Below are 23,150 nucleotides of genomic sequence, written 5' to 3'. Positions count from 1 at the left end.
TACTTGCCGTCCCTGTATCGATACAGTATCGCCACGCAAAGTATCGCGATACTACTACGTATCGATTTTTTCCCTCACCCCTATTAGTTACAGCTACATGTAACAGTTACATTTCATGTAATAGTTACACATTTGGAGTTATCCACCCGGAAGTATTGCCAAGGCCTTTGTTTACCAGTATTCTCATTTGGTCCATACCGATTCTACATATGCAGGTTATTTGGATGGATGTGAGGCACTTTCACTGAGAACTTTCAGCTGGATCAAAATGGATCCTAATCCCTATTCTCCCTTGTTCCCTCCTTTGCACGTCAGTATCTGGCATTACCAGTGACCACGGTGGGGCGGTATGCGTATGTCTACGGAGTCGGAGTGAACGGCAGTGCCCTCTCCCTCTGCCAACAGTACTACAAGAGAGGACGCATAGACCCAGCCAATGATACATTCAACATAGACCCTCGTGTCATCACAGGTAATCATAGTAGATAAGACTCACGCACATCCAAAGTATAGTCACGGGTGCTTGACTCAAAAATAGATCTGTAAAGTTGCAAAAAGAAGTCAGCACACAGTCTGTAGTGTTCCCAAATTGAATTCAATTAAACACAACGTTTCGGCCTGTGGCCTTTGTCAAGTGTCACCAACATGTGAAAGGGGTGGGGTATATATACATAGGGGATGAACCAGGTCAAAGTTTGAATCAATTATCCTATAGGCTACAAATGAGCAAAAAACATTTTACAGCTTAAATGTTAGAACATACATAGTTTCAATAACAGTAGTAGTTAGATGTATCACACTTTCACATGTAAAATTGAGAAAAATATAATGATAAAACTTAAAAACGGAACCAGAGACAGAATGTGTGTGTTTACAGGAAGGGTTTGATATCAAACTCTTAATTAAGTCCAAGAGGGGCCATAGTCTGAAGGGTGTGTATATGGTAGGTTTCTCTCTGCAAGAGTAGTTTGCCATGGTCTCCTCCTCTGGCTGGTCTCTCTACCGTTTCAATGCCTGTGTACCTTAGTGTGCTGATGTTGTGTCCTGCATCTTGAGCCGATTGACTCAGAAATGTCTGAGAAGGAGGTTCTTAGTGGCAGTTCTTTCAGCTGATGGTTGAGGTTTATGTTTGTGGTTTGCTCGTTGAAACACTAGAAAACTACACACCCACACAGAGACATACCCACACTTGTTGTTGTCTCTCACGTACTGATACCGTGACCGCAGATTGTCCTTCATATGTCTGAGTCAAATATGACTGACTAAAGAGGAACCATAATAAACAGTGGGGGAAACCCTGCTGTTGAAATTCCTTTCCCCATGATATTTCTATATCATGTACTTTTTCCTGATTGCTGGCTTCTTGTCACAATGACGATGCAAATTTTGAAGTTTATAGTTACTTTATACCAGTCACTGTCATAACATCCTCTTGTCTCTGTCCCTCTCTCCCGTCTCCAGACTGTGTAGGAGTGACCCCTATGTCTGACCCCCCAGTTTTCATGAGCAGCTATAAGAACTTCACCCTCAAGTTCCACAAGTAAGCTCACCTGGCTCCAGCCCACCTTTGTTTGCTCTCTGTTTTGGAGATGATCTCTGCAACAAATGACTCCGGGCTTATCTCTTCTGCATACACACACACGCGAGCGCACACACACAGAACATGCAAGCACACACACACAAACGCAAACAAACGAGTTCACAGCCTCTCAACATACTTCTTAATCCTTTGTCACGTCTTATCATCCAAGATCAGAGTATCTTAACAGTTCATGTCGCCTCGCTCTGACTGATTTGAAAGTGATGGAATTTACTGTGACTGGCCTACAACATAGCATTTCAACACTACTACACATACTGACTCACATTATTTAGGAATGTAAATTCTCTGTTTGGTCTGCCATGGAAACACGGAAGAATGGTGTGTTGTACCTATGTTGTCTCTCTCTCTCTCTCTCTCTCTTAAAGTCTCTTAACTTTCTTTTTGCTAGGCTTATAAATGTGACTATACAGTTTCAACTGAAAGCCATCAATATTCAGACCATCATCAACAATGAGATCCCTGACTGTTATACCTTCTATATAACGGTGAGAGCTAAACACGCGCACACGCACGCGCACACACACAGCATCATCATGAAACATAATGTTATTGTTATTTTATTACCCCTTCAGGTTATCCACAGATGTTACCTTACATTCTTCCCTCTCATTTGTCTGTATATAACCTCGTTGGTATCTTTTTGTCATTCTCGCATTCTATTTAATATTTTATTTTATAATGGCGGCATTATAAACCTGTAGGCACACAGAGCACACTTATTATGCTGCATATGAGCTTCATTGTTATGTTATGGTACTTCGGCCCAGAACACAACTTGAGGAGCTAATTGACTCAGAAACGTCTGAGAAGGAGGTTCTTAGTGGCAGTCATTTGAGCTGATGGTTGAGGTTTATGTTTGTGGTTGCTAATTGGCCTTCCTAGGCACTAGAAAACTTTGATTGATGTGAAATGGACCAATAAATAATGGAGAAAAACATTCCACCTCCCTATTTTTTTGGAAGACCATCCAAGTCACAATGTTCTGAACAGCGACCAACAGCACAACTGCAGCAGTTTTACACACCGTTAAAAATGAATGCACCGGCGGTCAGGTGGCGTAGCCGAGATTGTGCTCGTCACCAATGCAAGAGGCTGCGGTCTCGACTCCCGGAGAGTCAGCATTGCCTTGGCTTGGGCTGATCGCTATACTAACTCGTTTGGCTGAGTTAGGGGGAGGGAAGCCTTGGGTGGGTCCTGGGCGTTGTGGACAGCGACCCCTACAGTTCGGTCGGGGCGCCTGCACAGCGAGGGTAGGATCTGGAGAGAGGTAGTGCGACCTTCCACACGTTACACTCTCCCACTCTCCTGCGCTGCCAGGTTGGCTGCCGGCTGGCTGCACATGCGTCGGAGGAAAGCATGTGACAGTCTCCGGCCTCTCGGACCAACAGTAGGGGGGGGGTGCGCAACAACCAGGAAGGGGGTTGGGAATTGGCATAACGACTAACAGTGGGATGGGAGAAGAAAAGAAATCGGAAAAAATGAAGGGGGAAAAGAAGATAATAAAAAAAAATTATGCACATCTATTTTCAATCATTATTTAAAATACTAATTCAATTAGCAGTGTTATTTAGTGTCCATATGTACTTGGTCGTAATAACATATAACCAAATCAATCGTGAATTGAACAGATGGCTTAACACTTTCAGTGCCACGGACGACATATCTCGTTTTATTAGGCCCCCCACTGAGTGCCCACGACGACAAATATCGTTTTATTTGTTTATTAGCGATCTGATTTCATATTCTACCAACCGAGTCTCCCGTTGGTACAGCAGCTCCTCCGGGCACTCACAATGGAAAAAAGCGCCCCCTATCGTCTATTCCTGTGTAACTGCAGGTCAGTCGCTTAGATCTGTAGATATGTAGAGGCAGAGCCAGTTGGTTCCTTGTGCTGGCAAGCTGTCTGCTCAACATGGAAGTCATCGCGGGACGGGAATCAGCCTGGAATATATATTCACAGTAGCCAATACTCAATCAATAAGCGTGATCGATATTTGGAATGGCGATCAGGAATTGGAATAATCTTTTTGGAGAACATCTGATCTAAGGTAAGGAGTCTATGTTACCAGTCTTGGGGTAATCGGAGTTGTATTCACTGAGATATCAGCATGTGCCGTGTGTGTGTGTGTGATGAGGAAATGGATAATAGATTTTTCAGCCCGCCTCTATAGCGTGCATAAGTACACATATGCTATCGATAATCTAGCGTTTATTTGAAAACGATTCATAAATAGGCCGACAAATGACAACGTGTCTAGTGTATTCGAGAATATTCCAATAAATGGGGGAATCTTTTCTGAAGATTTTCGAGAGAACGATAGCTTTTCTAAATGCTATAAAAAGGATATGAACCGATTAAAAAAAAAAATACGTTTCGACAATGTTGACTGCAAACAAGTCATTGATAAGCGACGGGCAGATTAGACACATAGCCATAATAAAAAAAATTTATTATGCATTTTTAACGCTAACATTGAAGTGGATGATGGCATTCAACGGGGTAAATAGGTAAACAAGGCCGGCACTGATAGTGTTAAGAGATGGCGTGGACGTCTCATGCCAAGTTTTCATGGAGATGGGGGAAATTCAACTCCACACCTAATATAAAAATGGAAAAAACAATCTGAAAGCAATTATTTTATTCATCATTCATCATAAAATGTGCACTGTTCAGAACACCGTGAGCAGGCTAGGTTGTTGGAACACCACAAGTCTATGCTAGCTGCTGTGGAATAATCGGGCAGCTATTATTCCAAATTGGGACTCTGTGACAATATTTCCCCAAACAATGGAATCACAGGCCATGTGCAGTTTTTGTATCACCTTTTATTGTACTTTATAGTACATAATGTCATTATCTGTTGGCCTGATTTCTCCTCCAGATAGTCCTGGACAACAAGGCTCACAGCGGCAAGGTGAAGATCAGCCTGGTCAACCAGGCTTCTATAAAGGAATGTAGAGACCCAAGTGTTTCTGGACATGGTGAGACGGAGGGAGGGAGGGCGGGCTGGAGGGAGGGAGGGAGGGATGGATAGACGGACTGACCAAGAGATTTGGCCATGACAGCGGGATTAAAAAAAATGTTATCTACTTTTTCTCCTTTTTCTATTTTTCTCCCATCCCAATTCCGTTGTGCCAATTCTCCCCTCCCCTGTCTTGAACGTTCCTCGCATATGCCCCCCACTGGCCGGTTGTAGGGAGGATAGAAGCCTTGCATCACGTGTCCCCTCCAATACACGAGGAGGCAGCCTGTCAACATCTTTTCACCTGCCAGCGCGGACTCTCATTGGCGAGGTGTAACGTGGCCAATGGCTCACACTACCCCCGCCATTTCCTGTCTCTGCTGTGCATACGTCCCCAACCGACCTGTAGGAGTCGCTGTCCACAACGTCCAGATTACCACCCATCGACTTCCACCCGCCAATTGAGTTAGTATGACGACTGGCCCAAGCCGGAGGCAACGCCGACAGCCGGAGTCGAACCCGGTGTCTCTTGCGTTTGTGACGAGCGCAATGTCCGCTGCGCCACCCAGCCGCCGGGATTAAAAACTCTTGACTGGACAGCATCTTTTTTTCTGTACTTTCATTATAACAAAAATTGTATTACTGTTGTAAAACTAAACTAAAGTCTAAACTTCTCAATTTCAACATTGATATCACACCGGACGGTATGGTCTAAAATTTATATCACGGTATAATTTTAAGCATAGACGATAGCGGTATTCACGTTATATTAATTTTTCTTAATATGTCTATATAAATGCTTCTGAAGGGGTAAAACTGGTGCTGCGGAGTCACGTTAGAACGTTAGCTTAGCGGCTAACGTTAGCCCGTTGCTGCGCTAAAGCAAGTCTCCTCTCAGCCTCTTTAGCCAAATTGAAATGCCCAAACTATATGGCAAGGTCCATGAGCAAGTGGAGAAAAACTCAGTACAATAGTACTCTAGTCTCTAGTCGACCGGTTACAAGGTATGACGGTATAGTCAAAATCCATACCGTTTATACCGTCCACCCCTACACCATAAACTAAAACCCCTCCCTCTCCCAAACCATTTTTTCTTATGTTGCATGATCATGTATACATTACATTCATTATGTATTATTATTTTAAGTTTAAATATCAACATTATCGGGTGGCGCAGTGGGCAAGGCGCTCGCCACTAACGCAGGAGATGCTGGTATCGAGCCCAGCTCTCTCCGTTGCTGCTGGCTTGGCCGGCCGTCATACTAACACAATTGGTAGTGTTAGGCCCTGTCCACACGAGAGTTTGGATTTAATATGACCGAAGTTTGAAAAAATAAAACTCCGTCCACACGGTGAACACAGGTGGACAACCGTGTATAACTGCGTACTCACGGGCAGAGCTGGAACCCAGCAACCGATACATTTAGTACAATGTAATACAATGCCAAAGCAGTAGGCGGCGATGTTGTTCAGACATGAAGGCCATTTCAACCAATCAGAAAAGACTGAACGCTCACTAAACTTCCTGTTGGGTCGCGATCTGCCATTAATTAACTGAAGAAGAAGAAGTAACGTTACCGATATGAAATGGATGTAAACGTTATTTAACAGATTGCAGAATGGGTACAATACAATACGGCTCAATACAAACAATTGTTAAGGGGATGCAGTCTGGACTGGGTTCCTTATAAGTTATAACAATAACTTGACAACACATGAGTTTAGTTTAGCTGCAGCTACATGTTTACTCTGAGCGTCAACAGACATCAGTCGATCACAACACTCTTCAACACAGACTATACGTTTTGAACAAAAGTTTGTTACAATCATTTTCATATAACGCTACTTGGGACAGCTCTGCTGTAAACACTGGTGTAGTTGGCTCTGCTCTAATCTCTCTACCCCGCGGTCTGCCGTGAACATGGGGAATAATTGCGACAGCTCTGCTGTAAACACTGGGAATAACCTCGGTTGCTATGCCCACACGCAACTGCAAAACCGCACAACTCCACCCTGGCCACCGGTTTCAAAAGACCGCGGTTGCAGTGTAGCAAATCCCCGGTTGTGTGTGGCCGAACAGTGCAACTGCGCACATACAATCACGGTTACATTAAACCCAGCGTTCGTGTGGACGGGGCCTTAGAGGGTGGGAAAGCTGGTGGGTGGGGATTGGACGTTGTGGACAGCGACTCCTACAGGTCGGTTGGGTGACACCTGTACAGCAGAAACAGGAAGTATCGTTACTCCTCGCCACAGAATTCGAGCTGTCTGGTAAAAAGATGCGACAGGCTGCCTCCTCGTGTACCGGAGGGGACACGTGATGCAAGGCTTCTATCCTCACTACAGCCGACCAGTGGGAGGCATAGTCTAGCAACGTTCAAGACAGGGGAGGGAAGAATTGGAATTACGAAATTGGGATGGGAGAAAAATAGAAAATAAGGAGAAAAAGTGGATCAAAAAACCATTATCTGGCTATCCTCAGTAAATACTATCAATCTCCTCTGACCTCATCTGGTTTTTCCAAAGACCAGAGATAGGACGCACGCGCAGCACACACACACACACCACACACACATGCAGACTTAATGATTTTAGAATATTTCAGCTAATAAAATGTTTTATTATCATCAACTATCCAATTAGTTTTTATAGTGTAACGTTTGGCTACTTTAATCATTGAACGTAGAAAGAGAGAGGGAGAGAGGCACCCTCCAATCACGAGTATTTAAGTGAATATCAAATATACATTCACCTGTAAATCCACCCCCCAATCACAAGTATTTAGATTAATATCAAGTATACATTCACTTATAAATCCACCCTCCAATCACGAGTATTTAGGTGAATATTAAGTATACATTCATCTGTAAATCCACCCTTCAGTCTTGAGTATTTAGGTGAATATCAATTAAAATGTTTGATCGATTTGAAAAGTCAACCATGCACCGAAAGCATGTGACATGGCTTGTCTTACATATCCACCAAGTTTGAGCCAAACCGGAAAATAATTGTGTGAGTTAATATAAATTTTATTTCTATATAAAAAGGAGTAAATGGCATTGTTTTGACCCCTGGTAAGAGTGTATGTTATTATTTGGCAATTAAAAGGTGAGGTTGGCTTTCAAAAATATCATTTATTCAAATAGAATTTATTTCCAAAATGATAAACAAATATGGCACTAGAAACCAGAGCATGTTAATTATAGTAGCAGTGCACCCTTCATGCAATAGAAAGCAGCCCAGAGTGCTTTGACAACACACAAAAAAGACAAAACTGCATATCACAAGCAATAAAATAAGTAGAAAAAATAAGAGTTAAATAAAATGATTCAAACAAAAGAAATATACTAAATACAGTTAAAAGCCAAGTTAAAAAGATGTGTTTTCATCCATCTCTCTAATTTCTTTGGGTAGAGTGTTCCACACTTTCGGTGGAAAATAAAAGAAGTAATACTGGTTTATTGAATCGTTTCCAACTGTTACTTATATGAAAGACTTGATAAATGTACTTCAGAATCCATACAAAGCTTGTTGACGATTTTAGTTTTTGCCAACAATTCTTCTTGTGTTTTCCTCCTCGCTCCTTAGCGGAGAACTACACTCGCCTGGCGTTTGACGTGGCGGTGGCCGTAGTGTGCACGCTGTCGCTGCTGCTGTGCGGACGCTCCATATTCCGAGGCATTATACTGCAACTGGTAAGGAAATGATGACGGGGCGTGATGAGAGGGAGAGGAGCGATGGCACCTTGACATGACAGGATATGATGGGAGGAGGAGAAATTGAGCGAGATCAGACCAAATACACAATGTAAAGATTATATTTAGTGAAAAAGAGGAATATTGGGTTGAAATGTATATAGCGGTAAAATTTACTATGTGGATGTTTTCCTCTGGGGCCTGTGTTCACACCTGCCACCCTTTCCAAGAAAGCTTAAAGGAACACGCCAACCTTTGGGGAAATTAGCTTATTTGGCATCTACCCTGGAGTTGGACAAGCAGATACATACCCTTTTCTTCTCTGTGCATGCATTAGGCTTAGGGAACAGCCGCACCGTTAGCCTAGCTTAGCGTCATTTACTGGAAGTAGGTGCGTGATTTTTTTCCGTAGCCTCTGTTTGCGAAGATCCTCTCTGATTGGTTTAGCTCCGAAGGGCTCTGGGATAGAAATGTCCGCCTTGTACATATATATTCTCTGCTTCGAAGTGGTTATGCTTTGGCCCTCTTTCAAAGTGGGTTATGCTTAGAGTTAGGGTTAACCCTAACTCTAAGCATAACCTAGGGGTGCACCATTATATCGGTCAGGTATCGGTATAGGCCGATAAGTGCCTTGTTGATAAGCTAAGATTTGCCGATGGCAGTGGCCGATAAATATCCGTAAATTTGTGTTGCGTCAATCTGGTCCACACGATCAAACTTTGAAAAAAGTTTCAGTCAAGACCTGCAGACCTGCACAACGCCGCCCCCACATACACACGCTACTGCATCAAAGTTACTTATGATTAACAAAGGCATTCGTTTTGTGGCATTAACGTTATATAGTTACACGTTCAATAACATCAGCATATTGTTTACCCGACCATAGCAAGCATTAATCATTCATATCTCTCACTTTCTTCCTTTGCTTAGAGAGCCCGTACTGAATTGTACCCATTCTGCAATCTGTTAATAAAGTTTTCAATCAGACAAATGTATAGAAAAGCTTTTATTATAACATTAGTTGCAGTAAAATCATTATGCCTCAATTAGTACTCCTGCGGAGCGCTGGTAATCTACTCGTGGGCCGCGGGGTGCTAACGTTATTAGCTTTTTTATTATTAGCTTTTTCCCCCCTCCTTTTTTCCGATTTTTCTGCCATCCCACTGTTAGTCGTTATGCCAATTCCCAACCCCCTTCCTGGTTGTTGCGCACTCCCCCCTACTGTTGGTCCGGGAGGCCAGAGACTGTCACATGCTTTCCTCCGACGCATGTGCAGCCAGCCGGCAGCCAGCCTGGCAGCACAGACTCTCACTGGGAGAGTGTAACGTGTGGAAGGTCACACTACCTCCCTCCAGATCCTACCCTCGCTGTGCAGGCGCCCCGACAGAACTGTAGGGGTCGCTGTCCACAACGCCCAGGACCCACCCATCAGCTTTCCCACCCCTAACACTGCCAATTGTGTTAGTATGAACGACCAGCCAAGCTGATAGCAACGCCGAGAGCTGGATTCGAACCCAGCGTCTCCAGCGTTGATGGCGAGCGCCTTATTCGCTTTGTTGTTGATCTCTGGTGAAAATCAATGGCGGACTTCCCGGAAGTAAAAAACGAATAAGCGCTTGCCGATTGGTGGTAAGAACAGCAGGAGGAGGGGAGCTCCAGTAGCTCACCACGTACCGCGAGTGCTATTTCAGCGCCGTGGACAACCGCGCTCGCGCGGATCTGGGGCTGAGCGAGTTCGAATCCCGGACTGCAGCCGTGCCTTTCCCAGAGTGTCTTCCCCCCCATCTGAACCCTTTCAGCCTGCTTCTGTCGGTCGAACTTGACCAAGTATAAATGCGATAAACGTATAAAAGAGCCAGGGAAATGGCCAAAGTTTAAAAAAAAAAAAAAAAAAAAAAAAAGCAGGAGGTGGGGGCTAGCGGTGTGACGTAATTGGCAGAATCGACTGTCAATCAAAATTGTTCTGTTGTACCTGACACACGACACATGCATTGCAAACTCAGATTATGGAGATATTACTGGAGAACATGGAGAGATACAGTGAGTGCTGTATTTTAAACTCTTAAAACCCATACGCTTTTTTGTGTTTTTAGTCAAGTTAGTCTGTTGAAGATGAAAGCCAGTGGGTATTGTATGACTCAGACTTCAGCAATAATTATGAGCATTATAAAATATATAAAAAACACACATGGCATGATGGAATACCATAAACATATTTCTTGATGTTAACTTTTTTAAGTAAGTAAAGAGGCCTATGTTCATATCGGTGAGCACAATTTGTAACACAAAAAGAGTCGTGTTGTAGCCTATTTATTTATTTAATATTTTATTTATTCATTTTATTATTATTTTATTTGTTGCCATGCCTAAAATAATAGTCAAGCATAGGGCTAACACATTTTCATGAACAATAATATAATTTTTTGTTATATGGTTATAATAAAAGCTTTTCTATACATTTGTCTGATTGATTGAAAACTTTATTAACAGATTGCAGAATGGGTACAATACAGTACAGCTCAATACAACAACAGTGCTAAGACTAGAGGATGAAGACCAGAAAAAGACTTTCGGCTTTTTTACATAAGGGTCCTCCATTTTCAATTCATCAAAACATTTAGAGACATACAAATATACATAAAAAAATAAAATAAAAAAAAGATATATTGACATTATTATTATAATTTTTTTCTTTTTTTTGCAAATATATCGGTATCGGCCGATTGTGTTAGTTGAACAATTGGTATCGGTATCGGCCGCAAATTTTCATATCGGTGCATCCCTAGCATAACCCACTTCGAAAGAGGGCCAAAGCATAACCACTTCGAAGCAGAGAATATATATGTACAAGGCGGAAGAGACCCTTCGGAGCTAAACCAATCAGAGAGGGTCTTTTCGTCTTCGCTGTATGCGGGCTAGCCAATCAGAGAGCGTCTTTGCAAACAGAGGCTACGGGGAAAAATCACACGAACTAGGTGTGCCAGTGTAGCCTAGTTCCCAACAGTCATGAAATACACTCCAAATACAACTCCAAAACTGTCCTGTAAACATGTTGTGACCTGTGTATTTACCATGTGGAGAAATAAAATAAATACAATTCACTTTTTCGTTTTCTAAGCAGATATATACTCTGAATATTTTTTTGTCAAACCACTGCTGACTGGGCGCAGTGATTTCATTACCTCAAAAGCCCCATTTTTCAAAAAACAACAGGGACTCTACTGGCCAGAGAATCAAGTCCTTTACCAAACTCCTGAACCTGAAATTGTATTTGATTGACAATGCTTTAACAATAAACAATACATTTTTATCAACCATGAAGATTTGACCACATGCATGCATGATTAACCCCTCTGGTTCCACCACAACTACTTGCCTTTTGTTAGCAAATAGACATAAGACAAAGAATAATTTCATGACATTGTGTTTCTGGCTCACTGTCTTTCAGGAATTTGTGCAGTTCTTTAAGGACAACCTGGCTCGCAAGGTGTGCTGGGGTGACCGGCTGGAGTTTATCAACGGCTGGTATATCCTGCTGATCATCAGTGATGTCCTCACAATCATTGGCAGCATCATCAAGATTGGCATTGAGTCAAAGGTACAGTGTTTCCTCCTCCACACTCCTCCACAGAAAGTTCCACTTGTGTTTTGAATTGCTTGAATTAATTCAAAATGATACAAATGATATTTTAAATGAAAAATCTAATTCAGTTTAAAAAAATACAAGCACAATAAAACAATAGCAATCAACCAACATTTTTTATTCAACATTAAAGCAGGAGCAGCAGGTGGAAAGGATTTCCGATATTTTTTGTTTAAAACAATACAATGATAGGAGAGGCCAATTTGAGACATGTCTGGAGGTCATTCCAGGCCCAAGGCCCAAAATAAAATACCGCCTGTGCGGACTGAGGCGTGTAAAAGAAGCCTATTTTATTTTGGGCCTTGGGCCTGGAATGACCTCCAGACATGTCTCAAATTGTTCTCTCCTATCTCCTTGTATTGTTTTAAACAAAAAATATCGGAAATCCTTTCCACCTGCTGCTCCTGCTTTAATGTTGAATTAAAAATGTTGGTTGATTGCTATTGTTTTATTGTGCTTGTATTTTTTTAAACTGAATTAGATTTTTCATTTAAAATATCATTTGTATGGTAGTCTACTGTATGTGTATTGTGTCTTGTTATGTATGTTTTGTCATCATTTGTGCTTGCCTTCTTGGCCAGATCACCCTTGAAAAAGAGACCTCGGTCTTGATGGGTTTTTAGTTTCTGATTAAATAAAGGTTTGATGATGATGATGTTCCACTGTCAAACATCTCTGCCCAAAGAATAAGTAAACTAACTGGTGCTACCTATACTTGTAATATTTTCCCTTAACATATTGAATACATTATATTATATTATAATATTATTGATCCTCATATTTCTTTTGTCTCTCTTATAAATAAGAACCAAAAATGTGTAAGATTATAAATGTTTTGATAACTACATAACTTACGGTAATTTAGGGTTATTAGTGATACTGGGATGTATACACCCAATTCAAAGTTTATAGCCACATTTTCTTTCAAACTAATTTGGTCGTGGATGTCCTGATTTGGCACAAAAGACATGCATGTTGTTAAGCAGGGACTATAGACCACCGCAACACTTCCAGGATTCTGAAATCATGGGAGAGAGAGAGCGGGGGGAGAAAATGAATGAATGTGGATGAGAGCCTCGACATTAAGTGGTTGTAGCTACGGCTGTGGGGGTGCTGGACACATGATCCAATAGATTTGTATACGCCTGAGTCTCCTGAACACGGCGTGACCAATCCCAAATCGATCTGCACTTTCTCGGCCGAGCTATAGTCGCTTTTTTTCACACCTACTCCCGAACTACGCATGCGCAGATTGCCCACGGAGTCTAGGTCTATCAAGTTCGGGAGTAGGTGCGAAAAAAGCGACTATAGCTCGACCACTTAACACTTTGAGTGCCAGCCACGAGAAATCTCGTTAGTTCATGCCATGCGTTGAGTGCCAAGAACGAGAAATCTCGTTATTTAATCGTTATTTTTTTTATTATCGATTTCCATTCATTTTTCTTTTATCTATTTTTTAAATTTTTCTCCCATCCCAATTTCGTATTATCCAATTCTACCCTCCCCTGTCTCAAACGTTGTTAGACCATGCCTCCCACTGGTCGGCTGCAATGTGAACCAAGCCTTGCATCACGTGTCCCCTCCGGTACACGAGGAGGCAGCTGTCGCATCTTTTCACCTGTACAGCGCGATCTCTCAGCGGCGAGGAGTAACGTGCGGGAGGCTCACACTACCCCCGTTGCTTCCTGATTCTGCTGTACAGGCGCACCAACCGACCTGTAGGAGTCGCTGTCCACAACGTCCGATCCCCACCCACCTGCTTTCCCACCCCCTAATACTGCCAATTGTATTAGTATGAACGACCAGCCAAGCCGGAAGCAACGCCGAGAGCTGGGCTCGAACCCAGCATCTCCTGCATTAGTGGCGAGCGCCTTGCCCACTGCGCCACTTAGCCGCCCCTCGATTTCCATTCATTTTTCATCAATCTAGCCTCACGTTACCATTGGGGATCTATCTGAGCTCGAACAGGGAAAATACCGCCCCTATCGTCTCTCCGGATTGGTATTGCACCCATTGGATTGGACTGAATGAAATGGATGGGAAAAAAAGAGTCCGGCATCCACATTTTACTTGTCAGACATGTAACCGGAGACGATCTCATTCATTGCCGAGCCGCAGAACAGCGTGGAATATGTGTTTCCAGTACCCAGCGTTGGATCAATAAACACGATCGATATTTGGAATGGCGATCAGGAATTGGAATAATCTTTTTGGAGAACATCTGATCTGAGGTAAGGAATCTATTTGACCAGTCTTGGGATAATCAGAGTTTTTTTCACCTATATCTCAGCGTGTCCCATATGTGCGTGTGTGTGTGTGCTGATCAGGAAATAAGATAATAGATTTTTCAGCCCGCTTCTCTAGCGTGCATAAGTACACATATACTATAGATAATCTAGCGTTTATTTGAAAACGATTCATAAATAGGCCGAAAAATTACAACGTGTTTTGTATATTCCACTAAGCGCGATTCCTGCAGAATCACCTTTTTTCTGGAAGTTTCCAAAAACGAACGTTTTTCAAAATGGTATAAAACGGAAATGTATCGATTTAAAAAAAAATTATAAATTAAAAATCTGTTTCGACAATGTTGACTGCAAACAAGTCATTGATAAGCGACGGGCGTATTAGACACATAGCCATAATTTAAGATATAGTTTATGCGTTCGCAAATGTGCTCGCCCTCCCATTGACTACACTCAAGCGCTAAATCGTGCGCCCCCTGCTGGCCATCAAAGTGTTAATGTCGAGGCTCTCATACACATTCATTCCTTTTCTCCCCCCCCCCGCTCTCTCCTCCATGAGCTCAATGTAACACGCAAGTGCAGTGGTCTTTAGCTAACTCTGGCACATTTACATTGATGTGGAAACTGAAAGTGTTGATTGATGTGCATTGTCCCTGGGTAATAAATAAATACATTTTGGCTCTTCTTGGGCAGAGGTGTCTTAACCCTTTCACTGCCGCACTACCACAACGGTTAACCGTTTCACTGCGACAATACACAGAAGGTTAACCCTTTCACTGCCACACGACAGCCGTCGGTTGTGTGATAGTAAAGGGTTAACCTTCTGTCGTGTGGCAGTGAAAGGGTTAACAGGCTGTGACCTACAGGTGTAGAGGCTCTGCATAAGAGTGTGTTCCTCCTCACCATCACCCCCTCTAGTGGACAATATCTGCTACTACAGCTTTCTCTTGTAATGACTTTAATTTTGAAATTGTATTTTCAATTGATTTTTAAATCGAATATTTTTATCTGATCTATATGTATTTTATCTGTTGCAAAATGTGACATTCTAGTCTATGGTAGCAAGTGTATAAGAATCACAACTAACTTGCCTTGCTTTTGAGCCACAGTGGCCTATGATCATTAGAATGCTGATTCTGTTGGGTAGTATAAAGTGAATATCTCTGTTATCCCCTAGAATATGTCTTCCTATGATTTATGCGGCATCCTTCTGGGGACCTCTACCCTGCTGGTTTGGGTTGGAGTCATTCGCTACCTCACCTTCTTCCAGAAGTACAACGTAAGTGCTGCATTTGCGTGTGTCGCTCGCTCACTCGTTCGCAGCACAGAAACAGTATCCTGCCCTGTCCCATGTCTTGTTTGTATTATATATATATTTCATATATTTAGCATTTCGTTTTTTTTAGATTATTATATTAGTTTAGATTTAGATTATATATTGTAACTATTTATTGTAGGGCAAATATAACTGAGAGGGCACACTCATCTCGCACCTTGTTGCCCATTATGCGCATGTCCAGAGTTAATTATATTGTTTACACTGCCTTTTTATTCTATTTTAATTTTTACTTCTCCACTGCACTATAATTCTGTGACCTGTACCATGTCTTCTACTACCTGTACCTCCCCTCCCCCCTCCCCCATGCTGCTATGATGCCTGAATTTCCCCAAGGGGATCAATAAAGGAATATCTTAATATCTTATCTTATCTCTTTCCTCCTCAAAAGATCTTGATCGTCACTCTGCGAGCAGCTTTCCCCAACGTGATCCGTTTCTGCTGCTGCGTGGCCGTCATTTACCTGGGCTACTGCTTCTGCGGCTGGATCGTCCTGGGACCATACCACGTCAAGGTAGAATCATTGCACATTTATATATATATATCAAAGGTTTGGATGCACCTTCTCATTCAGTTCAATGAGTGTCCAAACGTTTGACTGGTACTGTATGAACAGTCCAAAATGTTCATTCCAGCTGATTTTATTATGCCAACTATGTGTTTTGGTGACTTGAGGCCCTAAAGACTTGCCACTACGAGGAACTACCAGCACCCTTTAGTTAGGTGTTCTCTAAAAGACTTAGCACTACGAGGAACTACCAGCACCCTTTAGTTAGGTGTTCTCTAAAAGACTTAGCACTACGAGGAACTACCAGCACCCTTTAGTTAGGTGTTCTCTAAAAGACTTACCACTACGAGGAACTACCAGCACCCTTTAGTTAGGTGTTCTCTAAATCTAAAAGACTTGCCACTACGAGGAACTACCAGCACCCTTTAGTTAGGTGTTCTCTAAAAGACTTAGCACTACGAGGAACTACCAGCACCCTTTAGTTAGGTGTTCTCTAAAAGACTTAGCACTACGAGGAACTACCAGCACCCTTTAGTTAGGTGTTCTCTAAAAGACTTACCACTACGAGGAACTACCAGCACCCTTTAGTTAGGTGTTCTCTAAAAGACTTACCACTACGAGGAACTACCAGCACCCTTTAGTTAGGTGTTCTCTAAAAGACTTAGCACTACGAGGAACTACCAGCACCCTTTAGTTAGGTGTTCTCTAAAAGACTTACCACTACGAGGAACTACCAGCACCCTTTAGTTAGGTGTTCTCTAAAAGACTTAGCACTACGAGGAACTACCAGCACCCTTTAGTTAGGTGTTCTCTAAAAGACTTAGCACTACGAGGAACTACCAGCACCCTTTAGTTAGGTGTTCTCTAAAAGACTTACCACTACGAGGAACTACCAGCACCCTTTAGTTAGGTGTTCTCTAAAAGACTTACCACTACGAGGAACTACCAGCACCCTTTAGTTAGATGTTCTCTAAAAGACTTAGCACTACGAGGAACTACCAGCACCCTTTAGTTAGGTGTTCTCTAAAAGACTTACCACTACGAGGAACTACCAGCACCCTTTAGTTAGGTGTTCTCTAAAAGACTTAGCACTACATGACATGTATGAAAGGTGCTTTATAAATACTTACTTACTTACTTACTTACTACAAGGAACTACCAGCACCCTTTAGTTAGGTGTTCTCTAAAAGACTTACCACTACGAGGAACTACCAGCACCCTTTAGTTAGGTGTTCTCTAAAAGACTTACCACTACGAGGAACTACCAGCACCCTTTAGTTAGGTGTTCTCTAAAAGACTTACCACTACAAGGAACTACCAGCACCCTTTAGTTAGGTGTTCTCTAAAATCATTTGCTTTCACATGATGCCACACTGCCCCCTTGTGTCCATTTTGTGGTAGCTATTTTACATGCCTTTTTGGTATAAGCTTTTGATTTCGGAATCAGAAAGGTCTTTATTGCCAAGTAGTTTTCACATGCAAAGAATTTGCTTTGGTCGTTATCGGTGCGATATTAGCAGACAGACATTAAAGGGGAACTATCTTATAAATGGCCTTTTTCAGTGTTTAGCATTGTTTCCTAGCTATGTGGACTTATATTAATAGGATCTATGTCTCTAATTCTCATATTTTGGCACATTCTTCCAATTCTCCTCTCACAATATTCACCCTCACTGAACTGAGTCATCTGAAAATGTGCATATCTGTGATGTCAGAGATTTCTCAGCTGCATAATAATGTGGCAGTTGATGTGGCAGTTGGCACCAGGCCACACAGTGGTTGGAGCCCAGCCTCAAAACGGCTTAAGATCTTGAGGTAGAAAAATGCTGTTTTTGAGTACTTTATTAGAAATACAAAACAATGCATTTTTTTTGAAAAAAAAACTTACAGAGGTGTTCCATAGACTCACAGGAATTGTGTAAAAGTGCCCAAACAGTGAAAGAAATAGTAAAATAGTTCCCCTTTAACTGACGGATAATACAATAAAGAGGTGGAGTAAAGAACACACACTCACCACGCATTCTGCACTCTCACACACAAACACACCACAGGTCAATTTAAACACATAAGAAAATGTCACTTTAAAAAAGGAAAGAAAAAAGGTCACTTAAAAAATTTTTTAAAGGGGAACTATTTTACTATTTCTTTCACTATTTGGGCACTTTTACACAATTCCTGTGAGTCTATGGAACACCTCTGTAATATATATATATTTCTTTTATTCATTGTTTTGTATTTCTAATCAAGTCCTCAAAAACAGCATTTTTCTACCTCAAGATCTCGAGCTGTTTTGAGCCTGGGCTCCTAAACCACTGCGGAGCGTCGTCGTCGCCTGAACATTAACATGCAGCGGTGTCTTTCTGACATCACATATCGCGCACATTTTCAAATGACTCAGTTCAGTGAGGGTGAATATTGTGAGAGGAGAATTGGAAGAATGCGCCAATATGAGAATTTTGAGACATAGATCATATTAATATAAGTTCACATAGCTAGGAAACAATGCTAAACACTCAAAAAGGCCATTTATAAGATAGTTCCCCTTTAAGAAAACATAACTGATGTTTTTGTATAGTTAGTATAGCATAGTGACATATAGTATAACTGTATATTGTATAGTAGTGTACATAGGACTCATTACCTTTTTAATTCGTAAGCTTAGCATTGTATTGTATTTGATCTTACTACTTTTATCATGTATATTTTATTATCTATCCTATTATTATTTGTATATTTTGCACAATCGAAGTGGCCATGGCCACCTTCATTTCACTATATGTATTGTGTATGTATGTGATGAATAAACCTCTTGAATCTAAAATTTAATTAAATATGAACTAAGTTAAGCACAATATAATATATATTATGATATATATATATTATTATAAATATAGCACAATAGAATATAGTACAATTATAAGTAAAACAAAATTTAAATAGGACCGGAGTGTTGGACGTCCCGTGACGAAGGCCGGGAGATTGCGACCCCCTCTGCGTGCCCCCCTGTCTCCGGAGGTCTCGTAGTGGTGACCGGAGTGCCGGATGTCCCGCGATGATGTCGGGGAGTTCGCGACCCTCTCTGCGCCACCCCCTATCTCCCTGTCTCCGGCTGTCCCTGAGCAACGACCGGAGTGTTGAATGTCCCGTGACTAAGACGGGGAGGACGTGACCCTCTTTGCGCCGCCCCTGTGCCTCAAATAGATCCGCTATCAACTCTATCTTTAATCTTTCAAAATGTTCAGTTGCTATCGCTATTAGCTCTATCTTTAATTTTTCAAAATTTACAGTTGCTATTGCATGCACTCATCTGTGTTTCACCACACACATGAGTGCATGCTTACCAACTGTCCGTCTGCAACACTACTATCACCAACATCTAAGAAGGGAGATCCCCCCTTGAATGGCCCTTCTAAGGTTTCTCTCCTCCACACTGCCTGTGGAGCTTTTTTCCCTATTGTTAGGTTTTAGTGAGTTTTTCCTTACCTTCGCGTGGGGTATGTCTGGGAGTGCTTGCATTCTTTCATTTATTTGCATTCATCTAAAAAAAATTTGGACCTTATGGTGTTCTTGTTCTGTTCTTGACTTATTGTTATGTTGTCTTCTTGACTTGTTTAAAGAAGACCTGTACGGCCCATGGGGACATTAACGTGTGTTGTCGGGCCCTATAAATAAATTTGATTTGATTTGATTTGAATAGGCCAGGGCTGTACAACTGGGCAGATGTGGTCAAATATATACACAGCAAAGAAGAAAAACAGGATCTGTTAACCCTTTCACTACCACACTACCAAATGGTTAACCCTTTCACTACCACACTACAGAATGTTAACCCTTTCACTGCCACACTGTAGTGGAAGGTTAACCTTATGTAGTGTGGTAGTGAAATGGTTAATGGTTTGTAATAATAGGTGCAGTGTCGTCAATCGCAGCATTTCAGTTGTTGGCTGGTTCAGGGAGCAAACAGTCTGAGGGGAGAAGCTCTTCCTGTGTCTGGTGGTTCTGCTCCGAATGATGAGGACAGGGGTATGAACACTGAACAGTCCACATGTCCATCTACTGTTCAGACTCTTTCAGAACATGCATACACCCAATATATACAACATTTTAAATCTGAATTGGCTTTAATCAATTATTGTGGACACAAACGGGCACAAGAGAAAGCAACACGAAAAGCTAGTGTGGAGAACCTTCTTTCCTAATACTACTCTTCGGTTTTCTGGCACCTTAGCCTTATCAATTTATTGTGAGTGCAGTCAGTGATCTTCTCAAAGACTCTACTACAAGTGAAAGCAACCCCATAGGTTCAGGCAGGGTTCGCGCAAGGTCCTTGAAGTGCTTAAAGTGCTAGATTTTTTAACAAAAAAAGTCCAGGTGCCCCGGAACCCCGTTGCGTGCCAACGGCAACTTCAATGATAGAGCTCTCATATTTGCGAACGCATAAACTATATCTTAAATTATGTGTATAATATGGCCGTCGCTTATCAATGACTTGTTTGCATTCAACATTGTCGAAACGGATTGTTTTTTAATCGGTTCATTTCCGTTTTATACCATTTTGAAAAACTCGTTTTTTGAAAGTTTCAGGAAAATATAAATATTCTGTGATAATCGCGCTTTACTGGAATATACTGGAATACACAAAAAACGTCATTTTTCGGCCTATTTATGAATCGTTTTCAAATAAACGCTAGATTATCGATAGTATATGTGTACTTATGCACGCTATAGAAGCGGGCTGAAAAATCGATTATCCATTTCCTGATCAGCACGCACACACACACATAGGGCCCACATTGATATCTCTGTGAAAAAAGCTGATTATCCTAAGACTGGTAAAATAGATTCCTTACCTCAGATCAGATGTTCTCTAAAAAGATTATTCCAATTCCTGATCGCCATTCCAAATATCGATCGCGTTTATTGATCCAACGCTGGGTGGTCGAAACACTGATTCCACGCTTTTCTGATGGTCCACAATGAATCTGATCGGCTCCAGTTACATGCCTGAGAAGTCAAATGTGGAAGCAGGATTTTTTTTTTAATGCGTTTCATTCAATCCAATCCAAAGGGGTGCAGTACCACAGGGAGAGACGATAGGGCGCGGTATTTACCCAATGGAGCTCAGAGAGAGTTTGCAGTGGTAACGTGAGGCTAGATTGATTAAATATGAATGGAAATCGCTAATAAAAAAAACGAGATCTCTCGTCGTTGGCACTCAACGGTCGGCATGAATTAACGATACATCTCGTCACTGGCACTCAAAATGTTAATGTCACAGAGCTGTATTTTGCCTGGAAAAGGCATATTGGGACTCCGAAGGTGCAGTACCGGCCAGATCCTGCCAGTGGCGCTGTATCGAGAATGCAGTAACCCCTGTTCCAGACCGGGTACCACACTGAAAACGCTCCGGGCTCTCTTTTCTACTAACCTGAACCTAGGGCTTCACCCAATCGCATTGAATAGTTTTCGGGACCCCCGATTCATTAAGCTGTGGTGGGTTATGTCGTGGGCCAAATGGACATATGATCTACCAGATGGCAATCAAATAATTGGAATATTATTTTTGGAATCCCACCGGCCACAGGTAAGGACAATTTAACGTCAATTTCAGCTTGATCGTGCAAGGATTTCATAGCCATCCCCCTGATCACCATATGTTGTGGTAATAACGAATGCCGTTATTAGCAAACAATTAATCAGAAACGACCCCCCCCCCTTCATGCATTCATGATGAAACATAATACCGATCATATGCATTTGATTATTTAAATTTTTTAACTTTTATTTATAGCATTTTCAGCTTTTTCTGGCCACGCAGGACCGATAGAGGGAGAACGGGAGGAGAGGTAGGGAAGACATGTGGCAAATGGTCGCCGGGTCTGGGAAGCGAACCCGGGACGACCGCTTCGCTGGAGCGCCCATGCATTTGATTTTTTTTATTGTAGCGTGTGTAGGGACAAAACGCCAATGGATTTGGTATAATACACGTCACAGCTTATAAATAGCCTCACAGGAATGAGCCCCAATCATTCCGAAATAACACTCATATTCACCACGGTATAAAACGGGAACGTATGGATGGAAAAATTATTTATTTTTTGCATTTTGAACGAAAGGTTCTTACTGTCAAATGACCATGCTATTGTATCCATAGCTATAATATAAAATATAGATTTAGCTCTACAAACAACGTGACGCACAGTGAAAGTGTGTAATGGAAAGCTGGCGTAGCTATAGCTATCTGGGGAATTCCAATGGCCCAGAATGTGTTGAGCCATAAATATTGGATCTGATTTTTTTTTTCTATAAAAGAAAAAAGCATTAAAAGTTAATTGTATCCTTTTAAATGCGCTTTTAAAATGAAAAAGAATGCTTAGGAAAGTACTTGAAAGTCCTTTAATTTCATTTTGCAATGTCTGTGGGAACCCTGTTCAGGGCAACGTGGCAGAAGAATAAGTTACCGGTATGTATTAATTTCTCCTCCATTTCCCTCCCCCCCACCCCCCGTCAGTTCCGTTCTCTGTCCATGGTGTCGGAGTGCCTGTTCTCTCTGATCAACGGAGACGACATGTTCGTGACGTTCTCTGGGATGCAGGAGAGCAGCACACTGGTGTGGGTGTTCAGCCAGGTCTACCTCTACACGTTCATCTCCCTCTTCATCTACATGGTGCTGTCACTCTTCATCGCACTCATCACCGGAGCATACGAGACCATCAAGGTAGCAGGGGCTGCCGTTTGTTTGTTTTTAGTTTATTAAAATGTTGTGTTTCCTCCTCTGATACAATTTTTTAGAGAGACCTGCATTAGTCTTTCATTACTTCCAAGATGTCAACTGTCATTGTTGATATGACAATATATATATATGTAGTATGTATATATATATATATATATATATATATATATATATATATATATATATATATATATATATATACATACATATATATACATACATATTTGACAGCCTTAATATATATATATAATATATGATGAGCAGATGGGGAGTATTGACTTTGAGCACTAATGATTTTGGTCATAATTGCAATATATAATTGTATATAGAAACAACAAGGAAATTCACATATATTTCAAGTGTAAATGTATCGTGTTAAAATGAGCAATTTGGCCTGAAGTGACGCATTATGGAAATAGTCTA

At 41.6% G+C, this 23,150-nt stretch overlaps 1 protein-coding gene across 2 annotated transcripts in view; it reads left to right on the top strand.

Moving 5' to 3' along the window:
• The window catches only part of LOC311232650 (mucolipin-1-like), a 101,680-nt gene that overhangs the window by 62,367 nt on the left and 16,163 nt on the right, over positions 1–23,150 (top strand). For both annotated transcript variants that reach the window (XM_084319507.1, XM_084319508.1), the window contains exons 4-12: positions 316–472; positions 1,462–1,540; positions 1,992–2,088; positions 4,486–4,585; positions 8,155–8,261; positions 11,710–11,859; positions 15,328–15,429; positions 15,878–16,000; positions 22,506–22,712. In XM_084319507.1, the coding sequence (XP_084175633.1) occupies positions 316–472; positions 1,462–1,540; positions 1,992–2,088; positions 4,486–4,585; positions 8,155–8,261; positions 11,710–11,859; positions 15,328–15,429; positions 15,878–16,000; positions 22,506–22,712 (1,122 nt within the window). The remainder of the gene's footprint in view (positions 1–315; positions 473–1,461; positions 1,541–1,991; positions 2,089–4,485; positions 4,586–8,154; positions 8,262–11,709; positions 11,860–15,327; positions 15,430–15,877; positions 16,001–22,505; positions 22,713–23,150) is intronic.

This window comes from Notolepis coatsorum, assembly GCF_963971535.1.
Source record: "Notolepis coatsorum genome assembly, chromosome: 7".
NCBI lineage: Eukaryota > Metazoa > Chordata > Actinopteri > Aulopiformes > Paralepididae > Notolepis > Notolepis coatsorum.
This window is presented reverse-complemented; position numbering and strand designations above follow the sequence as displayed.